The 19,971-nt window shown below is 42.0% G+C and overlaps 1 protein-coding gene across 1 annotated transcript in view; it reads left to right on the forward strand.

The window, feature by feature from the left end:
- The first annotated feature begins 9,592 nt into the window (after nt 1–9,592).
- Nucleotides 9,593–19,971, forward strand: part of LOC124551011 (DNA topoisomerase 2-like) — a 146,397-nt gene continuing 136,018 nt past the window's right edge. The window contains exons 1-2 of the mRNA XM_047125855.1: nt 9,593–9,648; nt 18,419–18,587. Of these exons, the coding sequence (XP_046981811.1) occupies nt 9,631–9,648; nt 18,419–18,587 (187 nt within the window). The 5' untranslated portion in view covers nt 9,593–9,630. The remainder of the gene's footprint in view (nt 9,649–18,418; nt 18,588–19,971) is intronic.

The following is a 19,971-nucleotide window of genomic DNA, read 5'->3' on the forward strand; positions in this document are numbered from 1 at the left end:
CAGGAGGTGGCACCCGCACCTACCTGCAACTGGCGTTTGGGAAGTAGCAGGGTGGTCTGCAGTTCCGTGCCGCCTCACCAAACCATGTGTGGAAGTAACAGTATGGGTAGTGTGGTTGCATTTCCTGTGGAAGGTTCGTTGCCAGTGGCAGTGGCCGAGGTTCGGTGGCCGCAGCAGGTTCGGTTGCAGGAGGGGGCGTGACAGTGGGCGGAGCCGGTGACGTCCCAGTTGCTTGTTTACTGCTTCGCAGAGCGAGCACAACGGTCCGCACAGTACAGCCCTGGCCGCGTCCAGACGCAGGGCGATGAGCCTGAACCTGAAACTTGTCAGGTAGGCAGTGGCTGGCGAAATAGAGCACTGATGCATCGTGTAGCTTGTCAGCAATTGTCATTCTTTGCTCGACAGGTTCAGGAGACCTTTGAGCCAGAGCAAAGCGGATGTGAGGAGATAGTTTATCTGACCAGATGGCGAGGAGAGCTGTGTCAGAAAGTAGATCGGCGCTGACCAGGGCACGTAGGCGTCTCCAGAGCTGGGAAGGTTTGTCGTTGCCTAGTTGCTCGACGTGGAGCACTTGCGGTATTGCTGCCTCAGTTGAGAGTGCAAGCCGATGTAGAACTGTCTCTTTGGCTATAGTGTACCGGGTAGATGAGTCCGGCGCGTCGACCAGGTCAGCAATCGAGTCCTCCTGGTCGTGCAGGTGGGTGATGAGGCACAGAAACCTGGTTGACTCGTCGAGTTTGTAATGGTCAAACACTTCGTCCATAATTCTGAACCAGGTTGTTGCTCTGCCGGGATTAAACGGCGGCAGCGTCGGTAAGCATTTTAGAATGTTCAGAAGAACAGGTTGAGTTGAGTTTGTCAGGGCACTGCCTGAATCGAGCTGTTGTTGCTGTAGTATTCCAGGAGAGTGTGCCTCCAAGGGATGTGGCAATGACAGCTGTTTGGGTGGCAGCTTGAAGGTGACATGGAAGGCCGACGCGGGTGGGACACCGTAATGTGTCAATTTCCGTTGCGGAAGCTCAACACATTGCGGGTGTGTTCGAATTGACGCGTTGTGGAAGACCAACGCGGATAAGGCACTGAGATGTGCTGAGAACGATAGCGGAATCTCGACTGGAGCCGTCGCAGGGGCGGCAGGTGAGAAAAAGTTCAAAGTTTGAGAAAGCGTGTTAGTCTGCGGAAAGCTAGACATATGATCAGAGCCGGGGCCACCTGAGTTGCAGGGAGGCTGCAGAGGTGCGGGCTGTCCAAAAGCACCGTGTGGAAAATGATATCAAACGTGGGACGAAATGTGTGACTGTTCCCTATTCATAATCACTCCACTCAAAATGGCGTGCGGATAAGGTGAAGATCGTGGCACAAAACAATGAGGCATAGCAGTGGGACGGAGGTGGAGGTCAAGCACAGATAACAAGTTATTGTTCCTGTTGCAGGCCGAGGTATTGAAGTAGGAAGGCATGTGCTGATGCTGAACCAAGGAAGGTGCATGCATGGTCGGATGCTGAGGAGGTAGACCTCTGGCCACATGGCAGGTATCCGCATGGTACTGCACGGATTGCGGCGTGGCAAATCGTTGTCCTGGCGGTAGTAGGTTGTCCGACGAAGCATTTGTAGAAATCGGCATTGGTCCTGCACTGCATGGAGATCCGTAAGAGGTAACTGCACAGTCAATGAGGGAGGGCACATGTGGCAGAAACAAAGGTGTTTGATAGCCGGAGTCATGCGCACTCCTAACCTCATTTATTGCTGCAGACTCGAACACGTCCGGCGAAATCGGCGGAATCATCGAGTGAGAGGCATTGTGTTGCAGTTCTGGCGGGTGTACTTAGCCCGTAACACGATGCATGTCGATCACAAAATCTGGCGTTAGGCGCTGGGCCGAAGTCATTGTTCGAATGCTGTGTCGATGTAATACATGCGAAAATAACCGATGCGGAGGTCGCGGACACAGTAAAACGGTGAAAACGGAAGACGTTACAACTCGGGGTCACCTGTGAGGAGGATTACCGGGTTGGTTGCACCAATAATCACACCCATTTAGCAACAGTTCATTTATTAACCTTAACACATACAAGGATCACAAAGAACTGAACTGAACATGGCAGAACAGCCAAAGATAATGCTTAGAGTCCAAAGATGAATGCATATCGATGTTGGTGTCGATTTCATCGGCGCCACAAACTCAAATACTTTTATTCATTGTTCATTGTCAACAGGTTGAGCCTTAGTGTGAAGAAAACAAACTTCATTCAATTTGTAAAAATGAATCAAACTCGAGACCTTCCGCGGATACTGGGCATAAATTAATTAAAAAGCGTACTATGTACAACACTTTTATAAATCTCTGTTGTTCAAGACTTATACTGGAAAGACCATGTAAGAGAGCTCTCCCACAGACTCAGTTCAGTATGTGTTGCTCTGAGAACCATTTCCAAAGTATGCTCCTTAGCTGGTGCTAGAATGACATACTTTGTTTATTTCCTGTCCTTTGTAACATATGGAATAGTTTTTTTGGGGGGTAATACTAATAGTCAACTAAATGAAATTGTTACATTACAGATTAGGGCTACTTGAATTCTGTCACATAGCTCTACAAGGACTCACGACAGGCCGCTACTTAAACAGATGTGTGTGCTTACAGTACAATCTCTATACATACACAAACATATGACAACCATTTGAAATAACCTCAGAGAACTGCAGACTTGTAGTGATTACCACAGCTATAAAACTTGCAACGGTGGCTCCCTCCATGTAGAGTGATAAAAACAGCTCATACTCAAACACGTCAGCCATTTTAGCGTCATTCTTTACAACGAACTGCAAACGTAGATAAAAATGCTGGAGAAGGAAATGGCTTTTAGAGCTGAGTTAAAAACGTTTGTTATTGAGAAGTGTTTCTATAGTGTAAGTGAATGTGTTAGTTTACAGAGCTGCTGCACCCTCATTTATTGTGGAGTACTTTTTAATCCATTAGGAGTTGTACTATCTATGTTGTGTGTATCTCTGCACAAGAATGTTGCTACTTTTGGTTTCCTGTTTTCTCTACAGTGAAATATACCTCCTGTAGGATCCTCCCTAGAGGAGGATCTGTTGCAAGGATAGTTGTCACAGATGTAATGCTGGAAAATGTTCATATGTGTATATTTAACATCAGTGTTCATTTGTTTGAATTTTTTCAAAAGTGTAAAGTAACAAAGTTTTATTTTCTACACAGTCCAATCACATTAATATGACCACTGCCTATATTCAACATCAACATGCAATAACCACTCAGACGGCTGGTGACGGCACTAGCAATGGAGGGTATATAAAGCGTGTTGGTGGTACGTGGGAAAACAGTGCAGTTATTGTTGAATGCAGAAACTGAGTAATTTATTTGACATCCAAAAGGGCACAATCATTGGCTTTTGGAACAAGGGTGCAAGCATTTCATGGCTAAATTTGTAAATTGTTTGTGTGTCACTGTGGACTTTGGTTAAAGTATATTGTGCATGGAAAAATGGCACTATCCAAAGCTGGCACCCAGACAACGGTGGTGCACCACGGGCAATGGATAACAGGGGTGAACGACAGCTCCAGAGATACGTGCGGGTGAATAGACACGCACTTGCTGAGCAACTCACCACCTAGATGAACCAAGGACTACCAACACTGTCTCCTCGATAACCATTCAGTGAACATCGCTGCATATGGGCCTCTGCAGCAGGTGCCTAGTTTATGCACCGTGCTGACTGTTGCTCGTAGGTGCCGAAGGCTGGAATTTGCACATCAGTGCCGCAACTGGACGTCAAGTGAGTGGTTATAGGGAGGCTTTTCAGATGAACCACCTTTTATACTCCATCGGACAGATGGCTGTTGGTGTGTACAGTACTGCAACAATCATCAAAAGGGTACAGGCAGGAGCACTGTTTGGTGTAGCGTGCAGGGACTAGGCTGCCACAGGCACAGTGTCGGGATGCTGTGGGGCGGGAAGGTCGGGAGAGGGGCAGAAAACAGGATAAAAAAAGGAGAGGAATGGGGAAGGAGAAAGACAGGCAGGTGCATTAGCAGGGGGTGGCGCACAAGGGTGGGGTTACCACAAATCCTCCACCCAACAGTTTCCAGCCCCTCTGTCTATCACTGCCTCCCTTTTTGTGTGCCTCCCTTTGCCAATCGACCTGTCTTCTTTCCCCTTCACCACTCCCTGTGTCCCCCCCCCCCCCCCCCCCCCCCCCAGTCACCCTGGCCTACTGCCTCATGATGCTGTGTGTCTTGGCAGTCTAGTCCCTGCACGCTCCAGCATACAGCATTCCCCTCTCCCCCCACCCATACCCCGATATCCTTCCCCCTTCTCCACCCCCTCCAGATTGCTCCTTCCGTTCCATGTAACAGTTGCATTCCAGTTTCAGTTGAGTGCGCAAAAGCAACTAGGGCCATATGCCATGTCAGAACCGTGGAACACAAAAACGAAAGAGGAGTTAAAAATGACTGCACGTGAAGCCCATTCGATGGAAGGAAAGACAGCTAAAAGCAGGGACTTGGACAAAGGTCCATAAAATACAACGTAGAGACAACAGAGGTGCTGAACCAAAAATTAAATGTCCTTCACCGTGTAGCTGCCAGAGATGATGCCCATGTGTGTGTGAGGTGTGCTTGCTTGTGTGAATGAATGTGTGTATGTGCGTTTCCTTTTTTGACAAAAGCTTTGGCCAAAAGCTAATGTGTAAGTGTCTTTTTGTTCTTACTGTCTGAAACTCAATATGTCATCTTTAGGGTGAGTAGCAATCTCTCTTTTCCTTCTATTGCTGATATTCCAGCCTGAAGTTTCCATTACATTGTATTATGTTGTGGAATCCCACACTATTTGCAGATGACACTACATTTCTTGCACATGTAAGGGATTTTAGAGGATTAAGGCAGCAAATTAATTATCATCTCAGAGCAGTCCATATACCCAGAGACACTTCTCAGATTTGCTGCCAGATAACACTGTGTAAGTCCCACAAAGTTTCTCTGAAGCAACAGTTGCTCTGGATTAATATTGTGGGACTTCCACAATATTATCCAGTGGCGAACTGAAGATGTTAATTTCCAATAAATCTGCCAGGAAAACACGAATGATTACTTTGTGTGTCTTCGTATCAATAAGTTACATTTTAATGTGTGTTAGAGATTACAATACTGAGTGTGCTTCTGCTAAATTTCAAACTCAAAATTGGCACTGAAAAGTTATAGACCTACTGATTACATTTGTACAGAGCTAGAACATATTTTATATCTATTTCTGTTATTAATATATAACAGTGACTTTCCAGGAAGTATAAGATTTGGAGGAAAAATTCTCTTCACTGATAACAGCAGCATCAAAATCACAGATAAAAAAAACACCAGAGCTCCTATTACAGAAAAGAAATGGAACCCTCAAGAATCTTTACAGTTGGGCAATACATAACAAATTGGCATTGAACATAAATAAAACAAACAGTATGCACTTCAACATAAAGAGGGAAAACAACACTGTCACATTAAGCGTATGTGATAAATCTAAAGGGTGTGTAACAAGCACAGACTGTTTTGCAGAAGAATACTGATCATCAGTTAACATGGAGTGAGCACACAAAGATATTGGCAGAAGGAATATTATCAACATGTTATGCTCTTAGGGTTTTATCATCAGTTTGTGACAGCCAATGTCTTGTGGTGATATACCGTACCTGCTTACACTAAATTCTTAGATACGGGATTCTGTTCTGGGGATCAAAGGAAGGAAACATGGATGCAATGTTTAAACTGTAGAAAAGGGACATAAGAATAATAACTAGAAGTAGCAGTCAGGCTCATTGTAAAGAGCCATTTAGAAAACTGGGCATCCTCAGTGCACCAAGTGAGATTCACCAATCTGTGGTACATATCAGCGATAACAATGCTACGCATTCCCCTAATAGTGAATACAGTGGGCAAACTGAATCATAGTAGTAATAAGAGGCTTTAGCAGTCACTGTGTTGGCAAAGCTAACCAGTAATTAAAGTCAAGCAAGAGAATGAAATAAGTTGTTGCTTCAACGTAGCTTAGCCCCTAATAGTGAACAAAAGCCCATTTAGACTTACATTTACAAAGAGAAACAAACAACAAACTCAGAACAGTATTTCTATCAGGAAATAGAATTGAATAACAAATTGCACAAGGAAATGGAAGACATTACTAAAATACATTTGTTCAAAAAGGTACCTAAAACATTTTTCATAACTAACACACATGTTCTAAAACACGATTAAAGGTTATTGGCAAGACTCAGAGCAGTGGGCAATAATGAAAGATGTTAACAACAGCCCCCTCTTGCATTTCACTACATTATTGCGAGAAAGTTGTATGTCAGGATATAATGAGCATTGTAATACTGTTTTGGTGATGCAGTATTTTTCAGGTGGATAGAGGGGAGGACAGGAAGAAAACATGGAGCATACTTGAATGTTGGCCACACAGGAATTATTGTCCAAACAGGCTGGTGCTATTGCAAAGGGTGTAGCAGCATATTCATGGCAGAGAAGTCATCAGCAGCTGAAAAATCAAATAGGAATCAACCGAATGAGATAGTGCAACTGTTCAGGCACTGGCCTCATATTTGGGAGGATGGGGTTCATTTTGTCTGGCTATCTTGATTTGGGTTTTCTTAGATTGCTGCAAGCAAATGCTGAGATGGTTCCTCCATCAAGACCACGGCAGACCACCTGTGCTATTCTTACAGAGCATACTTAAGTATTCTTTGTTTACCTATATTTTGAGCTACTGATTTTTATTGTATTACCATGACATTTCCAATATCATTGTGAGATGTTCATCAGATGAAAAAAAAAAAAAAATTTGGTACGTAAACTGTGTTCCTGTGTATATTTTATTTATGTTAGCGATAACATACTGCTCAAAGCATTCCATGCCTTTTCCACAACCATTTGAAATATGGAGTTCTGGTATTGGGCAATTCCTATGACAAGGATAAAAATTTTTTGTCTTCTTGCAAATCACATTTAAAATTTAATTCAATAAAGTAAAAATAGCAACAGAACCATAAATGGTACCAGTCTATACATCAACATGGTACACATCAGAAATAGTAGATCGATGTCACAGTTGCCAGACTTCAGAAAACTTTCAGATCACTTGGCATGAATGGGTTTAAAATTGGACAATAGCACAGCATATAGTGTGCACTTTGTGTATTCAGACAAATCACATAAAAATAGCTTGGAGAAATGACATTTTATATAACAGAAGACATCAAAAGACGTCCTAAGTTATTCTATATACTAATACTATTACATTTATGCTGCACAAGTACGTGTGAATGTAATGGGCAAATTGAATCATAGTAGTAATGAGAGGATCTATTTTACTGTATCTTCTTCACAAAATATATATATATATATAAATATATATATAAAACCCACTTCCTTTCGTCTTCCCCTCTCCTTCCCTCTTTCCTGATGAGGCAACAGTTTGTTGCGAAAGCTTGAATTTTGTGTGTATGTTTGTGTTTGTTTGTGTGTGTATCGACCTGCCAGCGCTTTTGTTCGGTAAGTCACCTCATCTTTGTTTTTATGTATAATTTTTCCCACGTGGAATGTTTCCTTCCGTTTTATATATATATATATATATATATATATATAATGGAAGGAAACATTCCACGTGGGAAAAATTATATATAAAAACAAAGATGAGGTGACTTACCGAACAAAAGCGCTGGCAGGTCGATAGACACACAAACAAACACAAACATACACACAAAATTCAAGCTTTCGCAACAAACTGTTGCCTCATCAGGAAAGAGGGAAGGAGAGGGGAAGACGAAAGGAAGTGGGTTTTAAGGGAGAGGGTAAGGAGTCATTCCAATCCCGGGAGCGGAAAGACTTACCTTCGGGGGAAAAAAGGACAGGTATACACTCGCACACACGCACATATCCATCCACACATACAGACACAAGCAGACATATATATATATATATATATATATATATATATATATATGTGTGTGTGTGTGTGTGTGTGTGTCTGTGTGTGTAAAAATCACAATATCGAGTGAATTTATATGCATAAATATGGATAGCAAACAAATAAACTCATTGTGGACATTTATTTATTTATTATCATCCCAATGATCACATTTGTGATATAGGATTTGTCAGGGTACATTTTAACAACTATATAATATCTTTACAAAATTTGTATCTGTGCTGAATTCATATTAATCTATCTTATGCTTAATACAATATACAACTAATAAGTGTTTTTATAACATAATTTATTATGCACTGATGTAATTTCATTTGTCACATTAACTTAAACATATATTTTATACTGTTGCGCAGAGATATTCACTTATGCTGTAATAGCATTTGTCAAGCATGTGGTTCTTTAGAACAGTTTTAAATTTATCCTCATTTTCCAGCTCTTTGATATGTTTTGGTAGTGCATTAAAAAGTTTGATGCCTTGATTACATACATGTTTCTGGCTTTGGGTCCTTGTTACAGCTTGTATGTGGAGATCTTTACATTGCCGTGTATCGTAATTATGGAAGTCTGTATTGGTTTTCATGTTGTCCTGATTTCTTTTGATCACCAACAGACATTTCAGAATGTATAATGATAGAATTGTTAAAATTTTCAATGCATTAAAAAGGGGCCTACAATGTGTTTGAAGTGGGCTGTGGGTCATTATCTGAATAGCACGTTTTTTCAGTTTGAAAATCTCATTTAGACGACAATTTGTTTTTCCCCAGAATACTATCCCATAGGATGCAATGGACTGAAAATAGCCAATATATACTAATCTGGTAAAGTCATTACTACAAACCCTTGAAATTATTCTAAGCACAAAACATGCTGAATTTAGTTTTAGTGCTAAGTTCACCACATGGTCCTCCCAATTAATCTTCTCATCAATGTGCATTTAGCGGTCACTGTGTTGGCAAAGCTAACCAGTATTTAAAGTCAAGCAAGAGAATGAAAAAAATTGTTGCTTCGACGTAGCTTAGCATTTAAAATATAGTGCGGTCTCATAAACTTGGATTATCCGTGCACGCAATGAGAATTACCAGTCGATCCAAACGCCAAAACTTGAAATAACGGCCAAAAATACTGTTCGTTTGTTAATACGTCTCCAAAGTAACAAGTATCACGAGAGGGGTACTTTATCATTGTTGCTGGCACGAATTTGATGTGGAACGTATATTTATGAAACCCAATAAATAAATTCATTTAATGATTAGAAACCCACTTGTTGAATGCCCCGTCTGCAGCAATTTCAGTTTTTCACCTAATAAGCCATTTCCCAAACTAAACAATGCCATGGTATGCGTGGCATATTTAAAGGGAACAGTAGTAACTGTGACTTGAGATACGGCGATTTACTAATATGTAAAAAGGTACGAAGTGTTTAAGAATTAGAATAACAATACAGAATTCTGCAGACGACGAACATCATTCTTAAGTTCAGAATTACTCCGCTACTGGCGCTGCAAGAGTTTGATACAACCAATGAGTGTGCAAGTTACGACAGCTGCAGCACGTGGGACCGACACTGGAGAATAGTGGAGGGGTCGGTTTGGTGCCAAATTCAACTGCAAGTGCCAGGTGGAAGCTGTTATTTAACAATGTCAGGCCCTCTGACGGTAAGGGAAATATTGATTTCGCAAGTTTTTGTACAAGTATAATGTGATTTCCTGTCTGGACGAATCGTTGTCTTTTTCAACTGTATACTGGCCATTTCTTGGTATAGTTTCCGATAGAAGCCCATCAATTTTGCTTAATCAAGCGCTCTGTGCTTTTTTCGGTTTAATGTGTATTAGTTTGTTGGATTAGGTCGCCAACCGTGGGTTTATGAATGTATGTTAACTGAACCGATGAAAGACAAAAGATTTGTGCTAGTAGCCCTTTTTACGGGTCGCTATGGGTTGTTAATTCATAGAATATGAAACTGCGACGATAGCGATCAGGAAGTTGCTCGTACAATGAATGTACACAGTGACAGTGATTTTGGCGGGATTATTATTGTTTAGGAGTCAGCCGTAATTTAAATTTAGTACCTGTTCTTAACTGTCACGTTAGTTGCACTGCAATATGAGTTGCTTTTAGTAATGACTTGTAATAGTAAACCTATTTACATTTTTAGCTGAATGTGCTAATGTGTAGATATTGTTTGAGTACCAGCGTCCAGTAACGGCGTCTGTTGTACTTAATGTTGCATAGTTCTAAACAAGGACGTGCCATTTGACGGGTAACGAATATTGCGATTACGGTTTTACGGAGAGCGTTTAAGGTTTTACAGGACGAAATATTGTAAAGGGAATGTGGTTAAAACGTATAAATTTATTTATTCATTCATTTCAGAGCATTGAGTTAACCAGGCTATCGATGTGGTAGCGTAGTCTGTGAAACTAAAGAGTAAAGCCAATATTTAGTGTCGGCTTGAACTACAAAACACAGTTGTAAAGATAACAATAACATGGAAGTTGTTTACAAAATGTGAGGTCATCCTTTGTATGGTTACAAGAGTCTCAAATGTATAAACCGTTTCTTTGCCCTTTTTTTTAATGACGTTCCTACATCTTTAATTCGTCAGTGCGTTCAAATGAAGGTGATGAATAGAAAAGATTAATGCATAGATATGTGTAACTAAGATTACACGGGATATAAGTCAGGGAGGTGGTGTCTCATGATAATTTCACAGTGAATGGCAACATAGTTTAGTGATTTCACGACAAATACGTTTGGTGCACTTAATTCTGATTAGTATCCTTTGCTGTTAATTCTGTTCTAAGTGATATATAGAACTGACATGGAGGATAAGATTTTGTTTTGCAAAGATTATTTTATAGGACTGACGACAGTGGCAGCAGGAGCTACCATCCCCTACCCCTTGTGAGGTGTGCTCATGGATTTGAGGTTTTGAAAGTTCAACACTGGTAGTGGTCTTCAGCACAGACTGTTCGATGCTACCCTCCATGCTAGTCAGTTGTGTGCAAGCCTCTTCAACTCTGTGTAACTACAACTCACATCCATTTGAACCTACTTACTGATTTCATCCCTCTGCAGTTCTTGAATTGGATTTATTTGCCTGAAGACAACTGTTGTGTTATTTGTACCACCCTCCCCCCCCCTCTCTCTCTCTCTGTCTCTCTCTCTCTCTCTCTCTCTCTCTCTCTCTCTCTCTCTCTCTCTCTCGACTATACAAATACCTTCAGGAAATATTTTCTAACACTTAAATTGATGTTAACTGTAAACAAATTCCTCTTTCAATTTTTTTTTTTTTTTTTTTTTTTTTTTTTTTTTTTTTTTTTTTTTTTTTTTTTGTGTAAATTCTCATTCTGGCCATTACTTTGCTGCATGGCTAATCATACTACTCTCATCCACAACTTGAGTATTTCATTTCCTAATCTAATTCCATCAGCATTGCCTAGTTCAATTTGACATCATACCATTGCCCTTGTTTTATTTCTGTTGTTCATCTTCTCTTTTCAAGACATTCTGTTCCACTCAACTACTCTTCAAAGTCCTTTCCATATTTGACCCTTTTTTTCTCTCTCTCTTTTTCTCCCTGAGCTTGAATCCCTGTCCAAATTTCCCCCAGGTTTCTTTTACTGGTTGTTCAGTGTTCAGACTGAAAAATTTTGAAATTTTGGGGATAAAGCTACAGCTCTGCCCAATCCCTTTGCAACTTCTGCTTCCCTGTCATGTACTTTGAATGTTGTAACTCCTATCTGATTTCTGTGAATGTTGTAAATGACCTTCCTAACCTGTATTTTATCACTGCTACCTTCAGAATTGCAAAGAGTAGTTCCGTCAACAGTCAAAAGCTTTCTCTAAATCTACAAAAGCTATAACTGTTCGGCTTTCTTCAACCAATCCTGTAAGATAAGATACAAGGTTAAGTATTGGTTTTATTCAGGATTTCAATACCCCATATTCCGGAAATACGGAAGCGTCCGATCCCACCCGTCTGCTTTGACCCATGACGTCACAAATATGGCGGAAACAAAAACACACACACACTTTCCACAAGAAGCCTAATGACACTAACGGGACAAGCGCGGGAAATTGGGTGTTTTGGGTGGGGGGGCAAACTAAATATAAACAAATTTAGACGCCTTGCGTAGCTACAACGTGTAAGTGAAGACAGCCATGCATGAATACCCACCCACCTCCCCAGGGGTCGTAACCCCTGCAACCCATAGAAGATAAAGATGCTTCAGTAGCTGATTAGTGTTTTTTGTCTTTAAAAAAAATCTCACGGGATAGAACGAACAGATCAGAAAGATAAATATAATAAACTAAAACAGAAATTCGAGGAAACAGATAATTAAAATAAGTAATAAGTGTTTTTAAATTTAAAAAAAAATCTCATGAGATAGAACAAACAGATCAGAAAAGTAAATAAAATAAGATAAAACAGAACTGGAGACAGCCACACTCAAACCAAACTCCGCGCCGTCATGACGTCATACACAACGCCCTTAAGTCACGGGTCAAAGCCGACGCGTTGGATCGGACGCTTCTGTCGACCCCATATTCCTCACCCTCTTGACCACACATCCCGATTTTCTTCTTCTTCCAGCTTAATCTCTGGTCAAAGTGACAGGTTTACACCACTCTGCTAGGGCATCCTGTGTGCTTGACTGGCAGCACTGTACTGGTCAGTTGGAACTAGTGTCATGCTTCGTCAATAATCTCCCCATCATTCATGTATGTCTTCCCAAGAAGTCCACACTTCATTGGGCCAAGCAGACGGAAGTCTGAAGGTGAGATCCAAGCTGTGTGGTGGATGAGGAAGAACACTCCATTGAAGTTTCATGAGGTCGGTGAGGCCTTATGTTGTCCTAGAGACGGAAAAGTTTGTTCATATTTTTGAGGCAATGAACATGCAGAAGTTGCTTCTTAAATATCATGAGGGCAGCACAATAACCTTAAGAGTTGATCGTTGCTACACGAGGGAGGACGTCAAACAGAATAACCCCCTTCAGTCTCAGAAGACTGTTGCCACTACTACTGGTTTAGGGTGTTGCTTTAAACTTTTTCTTTGGGGGCGGGGTGGTGTGGTGCGACAGCGTGGATTGTCAGTTTGCTTCTGTGTCTCATCATCTGTGAAGATGTTGAACAAAAAATTATCACAATCAGACTCGTAATGTGCAAGCAGTTCTGCTCAGGTAGACCTTCGTTGCACTTTATATTCTTCTATTAGGGAGCAAGGAACACAGTGGGCACACCTTTGAGTACCCCCAACTGGTGGACGTGTCAGCTGTACCAGCAGAGACGTCCAGTTGAGCAGTGAGGTGTCAGTGTGATCCATCGATCATCTTGAATGTATGTGTGCTTGTTCCAATAATTCAGGAGACTCGGCTTTGTGCAGCTGGCCAGCACACGAGAGATCGGATATTTGCACAACCTTGTTGTGGCGGCGCCGCCTTGCCTTCAACTTTCTGTGCTTTCGTTTGCTGCCAGGTCTTTGTAGACATTCTGCAAGTGCCTATGAATGTGATACTCTGGTTTTCTGCCAAAAGAAACTGAGACAGCTCTCTGCTTGGAATGCACCTCTGTTACAGACACCATTTAGAAGGCTATGTATGGCACTGCCCCTCTCAGAACTTCACAAAACTACAGGGGCTCAAGTGGGAATATTCCACAATGTCCCACAACGAATTCTGCGTTTTTTAAATTGAAATTGGCAGAGAAAGTGTTGTTACTTATTGAATGCTCCTTGTATTACGAAATTAGGAATCTTTTTTACCATAAAGAGTTACCCTGGAACACTGTGAAACCTAGTTATCTGGCTGTAAAGAAACACACAGAATAGATCAAGCAACTCGTTCACTTGCACTAACTTGAAGTTTCCTTGTTAAGTGTGTGACTCTCATTAGGTTAGTCTTCCTGATGGTTTCATGCCAATTTAAAGTTTGCACTCACTGGTTTAACAGATAATCATTAGGCTTTATAAGTAATTTCCGGTTGCTAAGAAACTGGCATTGGCATACAGAACAGCATATGCATAGCATTATGCTAGGCAGATCACTCACATTATAAACAGTGACTATCCAGGCACAGAACCTTGGAGTGCTCCTCTGGAAACATTTGGAAATTCATAACTGCACTTTCACACGGAACTCCTCAATTTAAACTTTTTTTTCCTATTACTAAGATATGAGCCTTTTAAATCTTCAGTCGACCGCAACGGTCGCAGGTTCGAATCCTGCCTCGGGCATGGATGTGTGTGATGTCCTTAGGTTAGTTAGGTTTAAGTAGTTCTAAGTTCTAGGGGACTGATGACCTCATATGTTAAGTCCCATAGTGGTCAGAGCCATTTTAACCATTTTTTTAAATCTTCAGTACTGTAAGTTCTTGTTTCACTATTAAAATTCGATATTCCACAGAATCAAATGTTTTGCACAGATCAGGCAAAGGGCAATTAATTACGTACTGCATAGCAGAACTACAGATGTCACACAGGTTACACAGATAATGTTATGAACTTAATAAGTCTGTCAGAGCCCCACCTACAGAACTTATAAAGCAATAGCTTTTGGAGAGGTCTTCATGAAGTCACTTAATGTTTTTAGAAAGTATCTTATTGGGCACTAATGAATGGTGTGGGCTACTGTTTGCTCCATTGCATTAGTCACATTAATGACTGTACAATTGTTGGTTTATAATGGAAAGTTTTGTGTACCTGTTTCTGAGTTGGCTTCAGATGTTTCTGGCAGCTGCACGCTCTTAGGCGGCACAGTCGGATCAGTCTAGCCGTATCGATCAATCTGTGTCCAATCATATTTACAACACTCTTCTAAATGGGACAGTGCAGTATGGTGAAAACTGTTGAGATCCCACACTGATGATCTTGATTGAAGCCTGGTGTGTAAAAGGAGAGAGAATTTTGTTGATGGGAGGGATGAAGGAACTGATTCATTACACAGAGTAGGCCGTATGTCAGTTGTCAAAAATGGATTTGGTGCAGTAATACTAAAAAATAAAAGTAGAAATTTATCAACTTAAAAGGACACAGTGTATTGCTCGACTTTCGGGTGACACTCTGGTAATTTTAACAGTAAACCACATCTTGATGCACCATGCCTCTTGTAATATCTACCATTGGAATTGGATGAGCACCTCTGTGATGTTTTCACTTTTAGCAGATGTATGGTAATGTGCTGCTTTTCTCTGAATTGTTTCTTACCTGTCAGTCATCCCAGGCTGACAAGTATGGGTTTCCAGAATGAGATTTTCACTCTGCAGCGGAGTGTGCGCTGATATGAAACTTCCTGGCAGATTAAAACTGTGTGCCCGACCGAGACTCGAACTCGGGACCTTTGCCTTTCGCGGGCAAGTGCTCTACCATCTGGGCTACCGAAGCACGACTCACGACCGGTACTCACAGCTTTACTTCTACCAGTACCTCGTCTCCTACCTTCTAAACTTTACAGAAGCTCTCCTGCGAACCATGCAGAACTAGCACTCCTGAAAGAAAGGATATTGCGGAGACATGGCTTAGCCACAGCCTGGGGGATGTTTCCAGAATGAGATTTTCACTCTGCAGCGGAGTGTGCGCTGATATGAAACTTCCTGGCAGATTAAAACTGTGTGCCCGACCGAGACTCGAACTCGGGACCTTTGCCTTTCGCGGGCAAGTGCTCTACCATCTGAGCTACCGAAGCACGACTCACGACCGGTACTCACAGCTTTACTTCTACCAGTACCTCGTCTCCTACCTTCCAAACTTTACAGAAGCTCTCCTGCGAACCATGCAGAACTAGCACTCCTGAAAGAAAGGATATTGCGGAGACATGGCTTAGCCACAGCCTGGGGGATGTTTCCAGAATGAGATTTTCACTCTGCAGCGGAGTGTGCGCTGATATGAAACTTCCTGGCAGATTAAAACTGTGTGCCCGACCGAGACTCGAACTCGGGACCTTTGCCTTTCGCGGGCAAGTGCTCTACCATCTGAGCTACCGAAACACGACTCACGACCGGTACTCACGGCTTTACTTCTGCCAGTACCTCGTCTCCTACCTTCCAAACTTTACAGAAGCTCTCCTGCGAACCATGCAGAACTAGCACTCCTGAAAGAAAGGATATTGCGGAGACATGGCTTAGCCACAGCCTGGGGGATGTTTCCAGAATGAGATTTTCACTCTGCAGCGGAGTGTGCGCTGATATGAAACTTCCTGGCAGATTAAAACTGTGTGCCCGACCGAGACTCGAACTCGGGACCTTTGCCTTTCGCGGGCAAGTGCTCTACCATCTGAGCTACCGAAACACGACTCACGACCGGTACTCACGGCTTTACTTCTACCAGTACCTCGTCTCCTACCTTCCAAACTTTACAGAAGCTCTCCTGCGAACCATGCAGAACTAGCACTCCTGAAAGAAAGGATATTGCGGAGACGTGGCTTAGCCACAGCCTGGGGGATGTTTCCAGAATGAGATTTTCACTCTGCAGCGGAGTGTGCGCTGATATGAAACTTCCTGGCAGATTAAAACTGTGTGCCCGACCGAGACTCGAACTCGGGACCTTTGCCTTTCGCGGGCAAGTGCTCTACCATCTGAGCTACCGAAGCACGACTCACGACCGGTACTCACAGCTTTACTTCTACCAGTACCTCGTCTCCTACCTTCCAAACTTTACAGAAGCTCTCCTGCGAACCATGCAGAACTAGCACTCCTGAAAGAAAGGATATTGCGGAGACATGGCTTAGCCACAGCCTGGGGGATGTTTCCAGAATGAGATTTTCACTCTGCAGCGGAGTGTGCGCTGATATGAAACTTCGGTAGCTCAGATGGTAGAGCACTTGCCCGCGAAAGGCAAAGGTCCCGAGTTCGAGTCTCGGTCGGGCACACAGTTTTAATCTGCCAGGAAGTTTCATATCAGCGCACACTCCGCTGCAGAGTGAAAATCTCATTCTGGAAACATCCCCCAGGCTGTGGCTAAGCCATGTCTCCGCAATATCCTTTCTTTCAGGAGTGCTAGTTCTGCATGGTTCGCAGGAGAGCTTCTGTAAAGTTTGGAAGGTAGGAGACGAGGTACTGGTAGAAGTAAAGCTGTGAGTACCGGTCGTGAGTCGTGTTTCGGTAGCTCAGATGGTAGAGCACTTGCCCGCGAAAGGCAAAGGTCCCGAGTTCGAGTCTCGGTCGGGCACACAGTTTTAATCTGCCAGGAAGTTTCATATCAGCGCACACTCCGCTGCAGAGTGAAAATCTCATTCTGGAAACATCCCCCAGGCTGTGGCTAAGCCATGTCTCCGCAATATCCTTTCTTTCAGGAGTGCTAGTTCTGCATGGTTCGCAGGAGAGCTTCTGTAAAGTTTGGAGGGTAGGAGACGAGGTACTGGTAGAAGTAAAGCTTTGAGTACCGGTCGTGAGTCGTGCTTCGGTAGCTCAGATGGTAGAGCACTTGCCCGCGAAAGGCAAAGGTCCCGAGTTCGAGTCTCGGTCGGGCACACAGTTTTAATCTGCCAGGAAGTTTCATATCAGCGCACACTCCGCTGCAGAGTGAAAATCTCATTCTGGAAACATCCCCCAGGCTGTGGCTAAGCCATGTCTCCGCAATATCCTTTCTTTCAGGAGTGCTAGTTCTGCATGGTTCGCAGGAGAGCTTCTGTAAAGTTTGGAAGGTAGAAGGTAGAAGTAAAGCTGTGAGTACCGGTCGTGAGTCGTGCTTCGGTAGCTCAGATGGTAGAGCACTTGCCCGCGAAAGGCAAAGGTCCCGAGTTCGAGTCTCGGTCGGGCACACAGTTTTAATCTGCCAGGAAGTTTCAAGTATGGGTTGGATGAGCAGACTTAACTACCTCCTTTGTGGGTTGTCTACACTTTCTGAGGAATCTTCAAATGGATCTTTCTGGCATCTGACTAACCTCTGATGAATTCTGTGTATTCTTTAACTTTATAAATTACTCTATACAAATACTCTCAGAAATTTAATGAATGTGACTGCTTTGGGTGATTGTGAAATTGTACAATTATAGGTTGTTTCACATATTTATGCAATGTGTTAAATTTGTTTGTCGAAGTTCAGCTTCCAATCACTGCCCCAAATGTTAGTCATCTGCATTTTACTATTTTCTGGCCTTCTGACTTAGTCACTGCTATTTTTGATTGATAAGTGGGAACTTTTCTTAGAGGACAAACTGTTTTGCACATCATGATAGCTGAATAATTGTACTAAAACACACCATTGATGACAAACTGAGGATGCTTACAAAAAGTATTACTAAGATTATTTACTGAGTAATTAGAGGGAACATATTAAAAAGACTAAAACCAAACTTCATAGTGAAAAATGACCATTTCCAAAGGGGGCAGTGGCGTAATGCTACAGCTTGAATCTCTTATGGTTAAATTTTTTGCTACCACATACTAGTTGGGGTAACATATTCTGATATCACTCTTGTTTTCCAGGACTCTTCTTCGAGGATGAATGTTGCTGCCAGTGAAGTGCAGAATCTCTCTGCTGGCAGCAACACAGCCACTGCTGTGAATAAGAATGTAAAGAACCTGAGTGTGGAGAAAATATATCAAAAGAAGTCACAGCTGGAGCACATTTTGCTGCGCCCAGATACTTACATTGGTTTGTATAATTAAATAACTTGTAAGATACTATATTGTTGGTATAAAATTGCACACAACTACAGTACAGTCCTACAAATGTATCTGATATCACAAAAAGCCATTGTACCCAACCTACTGTCAAAAAGGAAACTTGCCAGCACAGGAGGGTATTGAATGGTGTTGTGTGTCTTGAACAATTACCTACTGCCTTTGAAACCTGCTGTAAATGATGTGAATCCAAACTTGAAAGCTTCTGCCAATACAGCTGTTTAGGATAGTTTCAATTTAAATTTCAAATTGTATAACCAGTCACATTTATTATGTCACAGTTACCACCAAGTGTTTTGGAGGGTTAGTTTTGTCATCAGATGGGTTTTTGTCAGTGAATCCTTACACACCTGTGAACTTGTATAGGTGTCGGGAGGGACTGTATCGCTCAGGTGGTGGACTGCTGTAGCAGTTCTACCACTCTGGGTATTTCTCTGCTTCACTATGCCTGACTTCTATGGCAGTTTGACATATGCAGCATCTAGTGGCTGTGTTGGAAGACTAGTTAGCATTTGCATTCAGTCTCAAAGCACGGGTTCAGCTCCAGTTGCACCACCAGTTTCCCACCTTGTTTCAATTCTGTACTGACGTGTTGATCTCTTCACTTGGATTCTAAGGAATGAAATAAAATAATCTGAACCTTTTCACACTTGAAGAGTTATCACACACAGAAGACTCTTTGCCATGAAACTAACATAAAAGAATGTACAGAAATGTAATTTAAACAGTGTAAATAAACATTACTGTGCATGTGAAAACAGAAATAACATTAAATATACTTTTTAAATAATAAAACACCCACTCCACTAGTGATGTGTGCAAAACTACGGATCTGATAGAAAATATGAAAAGATTAGACAGATTGTCTAAAAGATCCAGAAAAACTTTATTCAAAATGAAGATAAAAACATTTGAATGTATGCACAAATATTTTCCCAAATTACCATAAAATTGGACTGTGGTTGTGAAAGCAGGCCTAGAGTAGTACCAGGGTGAGTGGGAAATGTTTGTCAGACAGTGTGCACACTCAGGGAGGACTGGCTTGCATCCACAGCACACAAATAGATTTCCACTACTCTGGCATGAAAGGGATAAATTAGGTGTGGATGTATTTTTGTGTTTGACTTTTGAGTAACCTCTTGCATTGTCTTCCAGTGATCATAAGATGTTTTTCCAGTTGTATTTACAGAGCATAAGATTTTTTTGTAGTTTAAATTGGTACCCATAATGGTCACAACAGAGCCCAATCTAAAATATTCGCATTTAAAATTAATGGAGCTCACTTGAGCTGAATAATTTTCTATATATCGACTACAGCTAAATATGAAAAATTTAAATTGTATCAAATTTACATC

The sequence above is a fragment of the Schistocerca americana genome, chromosome 9 (genome assembly GCF_021461395.2).
Source record: "Schistocerca americana isolate TAMUIC-IGC-003095 chromosome 9, iqSchAmer2.1, whole genome shotgun sequence".
Taxonomy (NCBI): Eukaryota; Metazoa; Arthropoda; class Insecta; order Orthoptera; family Acrididae; genus Schistocerca; species Schistocerca americana.